Source organism: Antechinus flavipes, chromosome 1, assembly GCF_016432865.1.
Source record: "Antechinus flavipes isolate AdamAnt ecotype Samford, QLD, Australia chromosome 1, AdamAnt_v2, whole genome shotgun sequence".
Lineage (NCBI taxonomy): Eukaryota > Metazoa > Chordata > Mammalia > Dasyuromorphia > Dasyuridae > Antechinus > Antechinus flavipes.
This window is the reverse complement of record NC_067398.1, coordinates 260,688,628-260,701,216: the sequence shown is the minus strand read 5'-3', so window position 1 is coordinate 260,701,216 and position 12,589 is coordinate 260,688,628. Positions and strand designations below refer to the sequence as shown.

The following is a 12,589-nucleotide window of genomic DNA, read 5'->3' as shown; positions in this document are numbered from 1 at the left end:
TATCAAATATGGTCAGTTAATAGATAGACAGACTACTTCTTCCCCTTCCTCTTGCCTTGGTATAAGAGAATGCTCACAAAAGGGTTTGTAAGGAGTAAATACAGCAATGATTTTGGTGTAAAAACAAAAATTATCAATATAACTTTAAAAAGAAGTCATTCCCAAAAGGATGTGATAATTCTTAACACCCAAACAGAAATGATTCAGGAAAAGATGGCTGGAATGAATGTATTAGGAATGCACAGGTCAACCTAAGTTTTAAAACAAAACAGAAAACAGAAGCAAAGATAAGTAGCTAAGGATGGAGACAAAAACATGGTGTTGTTCATAAAAGTGTTATGATTAGTGTAAGTACAATAATATGGTAGTTGTATTTTAGTTATTCACTAGGAAAAGAGAATGATCAAAAGAGGGAAGAGACTGGATGAAAATTAATGACTGGGAGAAAACATGTTAATCTTATTTTGCTCTTCTTTCCTCTTTAAGGGGAATGATCTTTAGACTAGAAAGGACAGATCAACAAAAAAAGACTAATAAGTTAAACTAGTTGTGACTTTAATCTTTGGTAAAAATAACTGTAGTCTCTTAAGTATTTTCCTCCATCCCCCCTCCCCCAATTCCCAGGTTGTACTTCAGAAAAATGAGATTAACAATGAATTCATGAGTTCCCCATTGAACAGTAGTATACAAATTGGTTCCCAAATCCAAAATGCTGAGAGAAGAATCCAAGGACTGATGTAGGGCCTGGGCATAACTGGGAAATAAGAATGCTGTTTTTTTTGGGGGGTGGTGGTGAAGGGGGGAAGGGAAGCAATGATTTTAACCAACTTCTAGAAAGCCATCTAGCAAATTTTGGGAGGAAACCTTTTCCCAGCACACAAATCCAAATCATTAGAATTGCCTTTGTTTTTGTTAGTTGGGGAACACACTGGAATTAGTTTTTTCTTTATTATTACTGAGAAAATATTCACATGAATATAGTTCACCTAGTTTCCAAAACTCAAAATTTCATTTTAAATTTCTGTTAATTTAAGAAAAGTTTCCTTAAGAGAACATTTTCTCTACTCCCAAATTATAAACAATTCAATAAAAATACTAAGGGATTCTAACATAAAATATGAAACAAGAAGAACTGAATTACAATGAAATAAACTTTAAATGTCACAAATTGTGATGTAAAGAAAAATAACTTCAGTTTGTGACCCAAAATCTAGCTGACTGGTTCGTCAGTACAACTCACAGTAAAAAGTTCCAACAGATCTTTATTCTCCACCCTTTCCTCCCTACCCCCCCACCCTAACCCCAGGAAAATCTTAAAACACAATCTTCTTATATATTTCTTTAGTTTTTCATTGAAAAATTCATTGAAATTCACTCTTACTGGGAGAGATTTAATGTACATTCCAAAAGATTACAGAAAGCTAGACAATATATTAAAAACAATTCTAGAAAATACACTCAAAAAAGCAAAAGCAAACTTTCGAATTGTTTGTTCTTTTTTTATTTACTGTTCTTTCCATAGGAACACAGAATGTGAAAAGTCACATGATGGTGTAGTTTAAGTTCAGAAAAGCCACGTAAGTAAAAGGGAATAAATATTAATCTTTCAAGGACAACTCCTATTTGCATGTTAGTCTTCTGTTAAAAAAATGTTCTAGACTTTTGTAGGAAATCAGTTCTTTTTCTGTTTTAGTCAATATGGCATTTAGGGATTGTACTTCAAAGATTGAAGTTTGAAGGGGAAAAAAAAGCAACAGAAGATTAACATTTATGTCATTTGTATTTATATAGAAGTAGGAAAGAAAGACTTCAGTTCCACTAAGAAAAAATGTGTAAGGAAGGTGAAGTTTTAATCCAATGTTTACAACAACGTTGTTGCTGTGGAAATAGCTGATTGAGTATTATGAACTCGCTTTTGTATAAAGTTAAGGTGTGGAAGAGAAAAAGTCTTATTCAAACAGTGGCAAGAACTATAAAATGTAAAAATAGCAACTGATGACAGATGTTTAAGCATAAAACCATATGTTTCAATGGGAACATATTTCTTTTCTTCAGATACCAAAAAAAAAAATAGACTTTTTATTCCAATTTAGTAACATTTTGGGAACATTATCAACTCAGTTTCTCGAATCCTCTAATGTTTGTAGTGGTGTCTCAAATTGTTACCTCTGCCTTCTCTTTGTACTTATGTATTGGCAACATGATAATGTTTAAAATATTCTAATTCAGACATTGTGAAAAACATGGAAAAACTGCTAAAGATAAACAAAGGGAACATAACATTTTGAATAACTTCCTGTAATGATTAACTCTATTAAATATGATAATGTTTATTACCCTGGTCTATACTTGAATTCTGTCTTTAATTTATGTAGTTTAAGATTTCTTATATGCTAAGTTAATGTTAATTACAACATAGTGTATTTACATATCCATCTAGCCCTTTTTCCAGGCTATTTTAACAATGAGGGTCATTTCAATTATCATGCTTGATAAACCATAAAATAACTTACTTGGAAGTTTAAAAATGGTTTATACCTTAAATTTAACATATTGTGATTTTCTCTCCCTTGTTTTCTCTTCTTCACCCTTTACAAATGTCTGCTTTTTTTTTCTGCTGTGACTCCTTCAGTTTTTCAGAAGATGGCATAGTTCTCTCTTTGAAATGTTTGCTACTTGTCATTTTTACTTCATCTAAGTTAAGTCACATTAAATTTTCTTAAGTATCCATGAAGTAAGAAAATTGTTTAACAGGAGAACAGAAACAGAATTGTACTAGTAGAAAAGAAAAAAATAAATAAACCCTCTGGAGAGAACCAAATTCCTCTTAATTTATGGTGATCTAAGATTGCCTGTCACTATGAAAATGCATTGCTAAATAGGTTGTTTTCTTGACTCTGTAAAGTAGATCAATTTAAACAAAACTGATAAGATAAAATCTAAAAGCAATTCAGGGAAAAAGGGAGGGTCATAGAAAAGAACATAAAATGAGTTTCTGATTTTCAACTATGTGAGTCACAGGAAATGTTCATAACATAAGGTAAAATCTGGGGGCCCAGTTAGCCCATCCCTCTCAATAAATACAGATCATAACTCCATTAATTTCTGTTGTATGAATCAGGAGTTGTAAATCTGACATGAAAATCCTGTCTAAATCTATAACAACATTTTTCACCAAATGGGAGTTTAAAATGAGGGATGTTTTTAATGTAGTCCTAAGAAGGCCAGTCAGACATAGTTATAGTCTTTTTCTGGTCTACTTGTCATTTCTGTTGCCAATTATTTCCTGTTAAGCAATTGTTCTCTTTAGTTTTTCTTAATCATCACCTCCTCTTCATCCTGTCTCACTTTAAGGATCAATGATTTAGAGTTGGAATGTATCTCAGAGGTCATCTAGTCCAATTCACTATATTTGTTCATTTTAAAACAAGAAATCAATCATTTAACAAGGAAAAAAGGAAACAAATTAAGAGACTATTACATGATAGGCACTGGGCTAGGAGATGTATAATATCTAATGCTCATAATCACTATGGAAAGAAAGTGCTCTCCCCATTTTACAATTAAGGAAACTGAGGCAGACAGAGGTTAAACAATTATCTACACATCTACTAAGTGTCTGGGAATGGATTTCAACTTAGATCTTCCTCACTCCAAGATCAGTACTATATTTCCTAATTAACAAATATTTATTAAGTAATAATCATACTAGGTAATATTTATATAAAATTTATTATGTGCCAGGCAGGCACTATGCTAAGCATTTCACAATTATTTTCTCATTTGATAAGGTTAGGAAGTAGATATTATTATCCCTATTTTATCATACAGGTAAAAATCTATAAAGATGAGGAAACTGAGGCAAACAGGTTAAGATACTTGCATAGGATCATATAGATAGTAAGTGTCTAATAAGTCTGAATTTGAACTTACTCCAGATCTGGCACTCTATCCACTGAACTGTAAATGATTACCACATGCCAAACATTCTTTCAGTACTTACAAAGGAAAAAACCAAAAAGTCCTTACTCTCAAGGAGCTTGAATTCCAATGGGGAAACCAATGAGTATATACAAATGAGTATATATATATATACAAAGATTAAGGGAAAATGTAAATAGGAAATATTTAACAAAATAAATGAAAATACAATGCAACACAGATAATATTTATAGTTTATAGTTTCCTAAGTCAATATGTATGTATGTATGTATGTGCCAGGAAAGATCTGTTCTTACTAGAATTTGAATGATCTAGTCTATATGCCTCTACCCACACACTCTCTCTCCTTCTCCCTTTCTCTTTCTCTTCTTCCCTTCCTCTTCCCCTTCCCCGCTCCCATCCCCCACTAGTCTTTCCACCTTTCCCAAGCTGGAAGAGCAACAACCACCTGAGCCAACTTTTACTTGCTCTGTTTTTGACCTGTACCACATCACCTCTTCCCACCCGTGGGGTTTCACCATTTTGCTAGCCCTAGCTAGCGGCACCCAAATATAACTTACAACTCAGAACTCCTGAACTCAATCATAGTAACATGGATTACAAGTATCACCCATACCTGTCACAACCTTCATTTTAAAAATAAGAAAGCAGATGCCAGAGAAATTAAGTAGCTCAAGGTTATACAGATAATAAACAATTTCATCATGTTACAGATGAAGAAACTAAGACCTGGAATGATAAACTCATTTGCCCAAAGACCAAAGGGAGTGGGAGAGCCAGGATATAGGACCCTGACTACCAATTCCAGAGCCAGGGTTTGCTGGCTTCCTAAAGCAATCATTCTGCCATGCTCAGAGCATCCTTTCCAGTCACCTACACTTTTACACTTTATTCCCTGCCAGATACATTTATTTGCCTAGTATCCTGACTGAACCCTCTCCCTCATTTAACATTGTACCTTTCTTAGTTTTGTTTTTTTCTTTTGGGAGAGGCAAGTGGATATAAGTGACTTACCAGGGTCACACAGCTAGTGTAATAAGTGTCTGAAGTCAGATTTGAACTTAGATCTTCTTGCCTTTAGAACTGGTGCTCTATCCATTGTACCATCTAGCTACCCTAATGTTGAATCTTTAATGGTTACTCTTTTCTTAAAACCTTATTTACTTATTTTTTAAATGTGCATTGCTTTATGAATCATGTTGAGAAAGAAAATTCAGAAAAGGAAAAACCATGGGAAAGGGGAAAAAAACAACAAACAGAAAAAAGAAATTAATATATAGCATATGCTGAATTGCATTCAATCTCCATAGCTCTTTTTCTGCATGCAGCTAGTGCTCTCTATCCAAGGTTCATTGGGATTGCCTTAGATGGCTGAACACTTTTAGACAATGATAATTAGGGGGTAGCTAGGTGATACAGTCTGAGTTTGAAGTAAGGAATCTTTACCTCAGATACTTAGTTGTGTAACTCTGGGAAAGTCACTTAACCCCATTTGCCTTAGTTCCTCATCTGTAAAAATAAAGTGGAAAAGGAAATGGCAAACCACTCTAATATATCTGTCAAGAAAGTTCCAAATAACGTCACAAAGAGTTAAGACATGACCAAAACTAGTGACTGAACAATCTATTAAATTTCTTTCCTTGATCATTTAACACATTTCTACTCTATAGGTCTCTCCCTATCTCAGTGAATCTGAAGTACCTGATCCCTTGTTTAAACTCTGTGCTCAATAATCCCTATTGACTATTCCCTTATTCCCAGCAGCCTCAACCCAAACCTACTAGAATCCTACTTTTAAGTTACTTAGACCTTTTCACTGTGTTCCCTACTCCATAGGTAACAAACTAACTTTCATCTTAAAACCTTTGCTGTTCAGAGATACAAAGAGAAATTTCATTTAAAATAACTGTTGATAGTATGATTTGGGAATCTATCTGCCAAGGGAAAGTCAGGAACTAAATGAGCAAAACTACACAACACTTCCACACAAATAAAGTCAGATCTAAACAACTGGAAAAATATTAAGTACTCTTGGATAAGGCGAGCAAATATAATAAAGATGACAGTACTACCTAAACTAATCTATTTATTTAGTGCTATAACAGACTCCCAAGAAACTATTTTAATGACCTAGAAAAAATAACAAAATTCATCTGGAAGAACAAAAGGTCAAGAATTTCAAGGGAACTAATGAAAAAAAAAAAATCAAATGAAGGTGGCCTAGCTGGACCTGATCTAAAACTATATTATAAAGCAGCATTTACCAAAACCATTTGATATTGGCTAAGAAATATCATTTGATATTGGCTAAGAGTATGTGATCAGTGGAATAAGCTAGGTTCACAGGACAAAATAGTCAATAACTATAGCAATCTAGTGTTTGACAAACCCAAAGACTCCAACTTTTGGGTTAAGAATGCACTATTTCTTGACAAAAACTGCTGGGAAAACTGGAAATTAGTATGGCAGAAACTAGGCATTGACCCATACTTAACTCCGTATACCAAGATAAGATCAAAATGGGTTCATGATTTAGGCATAAAGAATGAGATTATAAATAAATTAGAAGAACATAGGATAGTTTACCTCTCAGACCTGTGAAGGAGAAAGGAGTTTGTGACCAAAAAGAGCTAGAGATCGTTATTGATGACAAAATAGAAAATTTTGATTGTATCAAGTTAAAAAGCTTTTGTACAAACAAAACTAATACAGACAAGATTAGAAGGGAAGCAGTAAACTGGGAAAACATCTTTATAGTTAAAAGTTCTGATAAAGGCCTCATTTCCAAAATAAATAGAGAATTGACTCAAATTTATAAGAAAACAAACCATTCTCCAATTGATAAATGGTTAAAGGATATGAACAGACAATTTTCAGATGATGAAATTGAAACAATTTCTACCCATATGAAATGGTGTTCCAAATCATTATTGATCAGAGAAATGAAAATTAAGACAACTCTGAGATACCACTACATACCTCTCAGATTGGCTAAGATGATAGGAAAAGATAATGATGAATGTTGGAGGGGATGTGGGGAAACTGGGATACTGATGCATTGTAGGTGGAGTTGTGAACAGATCCATCCATTCTGGGGAGCAATTTGGAACTATACTCAAAAAGTTGTCAAACTGTGCATCCCCTTTAATCCAGCAGAGTTACTACTGGGCTTATGCCCCAAAGAGATATTAAAGAAGGGAAAGGGACCTGTATGTGCCAAAATGTTTGTGGCAGCCCTGTTTGTAGTAGCTAGAAATTGGAAATTGAATGGATGCCCATCAATTGGAGAATGGTTGAGTAAATTATGGTATATGAATGTTATGGAATATTATTGTTTTGTAAGAAATGACCAGCAGGATGAATACAGAGAGGTTTGGAGAGACTTACATGAACTGATGCTAAGTGAAATGAGCAGAACCAGGAGATCATTATACATTTCAATAACAATACTATATGAGGATCAATTCTGATGGAAGTGGCTCTCTTCAACAATGGGAGGATCCAAATCAATTCCACTTGATCAGTAATGAACAGAACCAGCTACACCCAGTGAAAGAACACTGGAAAATGAGTGTGAACCACAACATAGCATTCATGCTCTTTCTATTATTGTTTGCTTGCATTTTTGTTTTTCTTTCCAGGTTATTTTTACCTTCTTTCTAAATCTGATTTTTCACAGCTCCTGTAGCCACCCTTTCCAATACTAATGATTATGGTGGGGAAGTTGGAATATCCCTTATTCCTAGGTTCTCCCTCTGCTATGATCACTTGGTGACCTCTTTTTTCTCCCTTGAGGTTCAATCAATCCATATTTATGGTAGTTCTTTTGCTGACAGGATTCACTGCCTTGAGTCTTTCTCTCACTCCAGTCCATCTGTCAAATTGATTTTTCCAAAGTGAAAGCCTGACCACATCATCTTCTTTCTTTAATCAACTTTAGTGGGTCCTTTTTGCCTCCAGAAACAAATATAAAAATCTACTAGGGATCTTTTTAGAACTTTCACAATTTGGTTTCTATCTTCTTTTTCTTCTTAGACTTTTTTCCCCCATGTACTGTGATACAGTGACACTGTTCTCTGCTGCCCCTGATGTAAGATTACTGCCCTCCACCCAACTCTAGGCATTTTTGTTGGCTTTTTCCTTTCTTATTTCTGCTTCGTTTCTCTGGCTTTCTACAAATTTTGGCTAAAATCTCCACCTTGTAAAAAAAGTCTCTTGATTTCCTTTAATGCTAGTGTCTCTTCCTTTGTTTATTATCGATTATCACCAATTATCACATACATATAGTTTGTGTATAATTGTTTGTATGTTATTTCCCTTTTTTTTGTCTTTCTTTTAATCCCTAGTCTTTGAATAGTGCCTGGCATAATATGTGCTTAATAAATGCTTGTTGACTTGCCTTTTTACACTGTACCCTGTTGCCTCTCAAAATGAACTTAGTACTTTCTCATGTGGGCTGAAGAAAGATGGGGGGGGGAGGAGGGAGTCATTGCTGCTTTCCTTTTTGGCAGTATGAAAACACTGCCACACATTTCATTTGGAGGAATTAGAAACAAAAGAGAGGATCAAATCCCCCTTGCTATGTCTGTAGGTGATTTGTTGTTTAACTTACCCAACTCTGTGGACACAGGAGAACCAGTAGCTATTTCTCCAATCTTTGCTACACCATCATAATATGCTCTTCCTGCCATAATCATAGCTAGAAGGGATAGAAAAAAGCAGTAATTAATAAATTAATTAAAAAAAACAATAACAATGCAGATTTCCCCTTTAAAACATTTATCCTACTCGCCATCTAGAGGGGGAAGGTGAGGAAAAAAATTTGGAACATAAAGTTTGCAGGGGTGGATGTTGAAAACTATCTTTATATTACGTGTATTTTTTTTTTTTTAAGATTGATAAAAGAAGTTTATTATGGGGTTTGGAAGTAAGGTTAAAGTTAAGGAAATTGGTAAATGTAGAGATAAGAAGAGCACCGGACACAGTTCCACTGGACAGAGGGTCCTGACATGCCAGGTGTAAGGCTAGCATGTTTGGGACCTCTGCCAACCATTACGTGTATTTTGAAAAGTAAAAAGCTACTATAAAAAACAAATCCATTGCTTTTATCACAGAATAAATCAATCACTCTTTCAAAAACAATTATGACTTGAATGCAGATTTGTTTTTATAATTCGGCTGACAGGCAGTCTGTGACTTACTAGTATGTGACTTAGGCAGCATCCTTAAGTGTTAACATAGTCCACTGGGTGGACTGGGAAAGTGAGCCACTATTGGCTTGCCATTAATCATTGCTTCTACTAGGAAGCAGATTCCAATTTCCAAACAATCAACTTTGTGGGAGTTGCCTGTGCCTTTAAAGTAGTGTTGTTTCTGAATCAGTGGATAAATTTGTGGTTGTCCCATGAAAAACCTAAAAAAGCTTTGAAAGAGTTTATCATTCCAAAAAAAAGGCCTTAATAATCAAACATCTATTCACAAAGTGAAGACAATATGGGATTGTGTACATTGTTTTCAAATTTCTTCAAATATAACTTTCTATTTTCATTCCAAAGTTTTGAGCCTAGACCTTTGTTTCTAGAGATTTAATTTGGAGGGGTAGAAATGGGAGTTTTTCATAGAGAAGCTTTTATCTGAAATTCCTTTATTAAAAAATAAAGCTCACTTTGAGGACTTTAAGAGTGAATTATAGGTATTTTTTCTTCTAGATTGCTTAGTTGCCTTTGGTGATAGTTACACAATTTACATTTTACTAATATTTTTGGTGTATATGTATCCCCAAATTAAAAAAAAAATTGAAAAAGTTTATATTGATGCTTTGGAAGCAAACATATTGTATATTAAGAATATGGTTGAGACATTTTAGGTATTAATAATAGGCACAGTAAGAATTCTGTATAGAGATAGCGATGAAGAAATTTAAGGGAAAATAGTATTTCTCATTATACATTTTGGCACTTTTTGTTTATATGTGATCCCTTGTTTTATCTTTTATTATCACACTTTTCCAGAAGCAGGTTCTCCAGCTTCTTCCACGAAACCAGAATCAAGCAGAACAATCTGTGCATTCTATAAGAACTTCCCCTGACAAGGTGCATATGTAAACATTCTATAATAGCTTTCACTCAGTTTGACAGTAGTAAAAAGATAGACGATGGAAAGAATAGAGCCTAGAGTCAAGAAGATCAGAATTCAAATTTTATCTCAGACAATATCTGAGTGACCCTAGGCAAGTCCCTTAACCTCTGTTTACCTCAGTTTTTTCATATGTAAAATGGAGATTCTAATAATTGTCCTCAGCACAGCACCTGACAAAGGAAGTGCTATTTAAATGTCCATTCTCCCTTTTCAGGGATTGAAGTGATAGGTAAGAAGAATGAAGCCATCTTCTCCAATTGGGAAAAGGGTGGCCAAGTGGCAGCAATGGTGCTCCCTCCCTCTGTCCACTTGGATATCATATCCTTACTTACAGACGCTCTTAAAAAATAATTTTTCTCTCTCTTGCACCTCTGAACCCTTCCAAGGTAACTTGAGATTTACTGGCAAGATTTCTTTCTTAAGGACCAGGCCTAAAACAAAAACCAATGTGATTCTAATTGGCTATCAATAGATCCTGGGCCAAGCCCCATTTGATCATTGTTTAGATCCAGCTTGACTCAAATTTAAGGTAATTAGCAATCATTTTGCTTTGGCTAGAAACTCTGAGGATCTTCCCCGCCCAGATTCATTCATTCATTCATTCATTCAGATTGTTTTTAGACTAGGTAAAAGAGAAAGAAGAGATTCTTTGTCTCAATTACTACCTAGCCTTAATCACTGAATGGATGCCCGGCCTCAGTCATATTGAGATTTGTTGAAAACCTTAGTTTATAAAGGATGTGTGGGACAGCGGCCTTTTCCCGAATTAAAATCAGACTCAAGGTCAAAAAACAAAAAAAAAATGATTTATTATCATCTCTGGAGAAAGGGCAACTCCCAACAGACAAGGTGTCAGTAGGAGTGCAAAACATAAGATTAAATAGACCCTAAAGGCAAAACCATCCACCCCCATCTTTTCTCCCATAGTTTAGGGGAATACACTGTAAAGGCAGAAATCTATCTCAGAAACAAAAGAATCCTAGTAAATAACAAACACTTAATTCAAATTTCCCTAGAGAACTGTTATACAGGAAGATAGTCTTGGATGAGTGAATTCTGTTACCTGAATTCCCAATGCCACCATAGCCTTTAAAAGAAGTACTTAAATGCTAAGTAAGAGGTGGGGGGAACCAAGAGGGGAAATGTTCCTCCAAGACAATCGAACACCTGCAGCTTTTTAGCTATTTCTCCACTAGTTATGGCAAAGTCTCCAGTCACAGTTAGGGCAGAGTTTAAGGGCACCATTCCCATGATAGGTCTTTATTCAAGGCCAAGGTCTTCCACTGCATGCAGGGCCATCTCCAGTCATCCTGATCTATATCTGATGTCTCTGGAGGGGAAAGTGAGTCAGACTTTGCACAGCCCTCCCTCACTTCAATGCATTTCACTTGCTTGTTATGACATCACCTTTCCTGATGATATGGTCCTCTTTGAGACAAAGAACAAACAACAGTTTTATATGTGATAAGACACATGTGATTTTAACCCTGTGAAAAGAGATTATGTTCATTCTTCAGGTTTATCTCTGATAAATGCAATGCTCTCAAAACAGTGCTATATAATTTTCGGATGTCAATAATATCATTCATATTTTACTAAGGAGCAAGAAATTAGGACACAAGTGGTGGACAGATGGTTATTACACACTTAACAGTATATCCCCTGCACAGAAGTATATATGCATTTTAAATACATACACTTTTATGTATAGTCTTTGTTTATTCAAGTTCTATTCCTTCCTTCCTTCACTCCTGAGAGGATAAGCAATCAGCTATGGGTTATACATGTGCAATCATTTTACCTTTGTTTTAAAACAGTTTTTTTTTTTTTTTAAATCTCTTTCATTTCCAAACTTATTCACCTTGTCTCCCACCCTGGAAGCCTTCCTCTCAATCAAACAACAAGCATTTGCTCAGCACAGTATTAAATGCTGGATATACAAAGACAAAAATGAATAGCTCATCTAATGGAGGAAACACTATATGTGTATCCAAGTGCATAAAGAACGAATGCAAAATGAATACAAGGCAGTATTGGAAGGAGGTTTATTAGCAGCTGGGAGTGGCAGTGCTGGAAATGCTTCATGAAGAAGATATCACTAGAACTTAGAATTCAGAGGTTCCAAAAGGCAGATGAGGATAGAGTGAATTCCAGGCAGGAGTGGTGTGTGTGTTAAGTATAAATTGCAAGGATAGGAGTAAAATGGGAAGAAAATTGAAAAGGCAGATGGGGCCAAGTTATGGAAAGATTTAAATATCAAATCAGGAATTTACAGATAATCTTTCAGGCAAGAGGGAGCCACTGGAGTTTGCAGAGTTAGGAATTACATTATTGAGTATGGGGGGGAGGGGGAAGAGGGAGAGGAGTGCTGAGGAAAGACTTGTACTTTAGAAAAATAATTAGCAGCTGTGTGGAGGACAATTGGGAAGGGGAGAGTCTTCATGATGGAAGATTTTATTAGGGTAGTGGCCTTATGAATAAAGACAGAACATATCCAAGAGATATGGTG

General features: G+C 35.0%; 1 protein-coding gene across 1 annotated transcript in view; it reads right to left on the bottom strand.

The window, feature by feature from the left end:
- Nucleotides 1–12,589, bottom strand: part of BAIAP2L1 (BAR/IMD domain containing adaptor protein 2 like 1) — a 119,531-nt gene that overhangs the window by 71,704 nt on the left and 35,238 nt on the right. Inside the window, exon 3 of the mRNA XM_052000760.1 lies at nucleotides 8,555–8,641. Within this exon, the coding sequence (XP_051856720.1) occupies nucleotides 8,555–8,641 (87 nt within the window). The remainder of the gene's footprint in view (nucleotides 1–8,554; nucleotides 8,642–12,589) is intronic.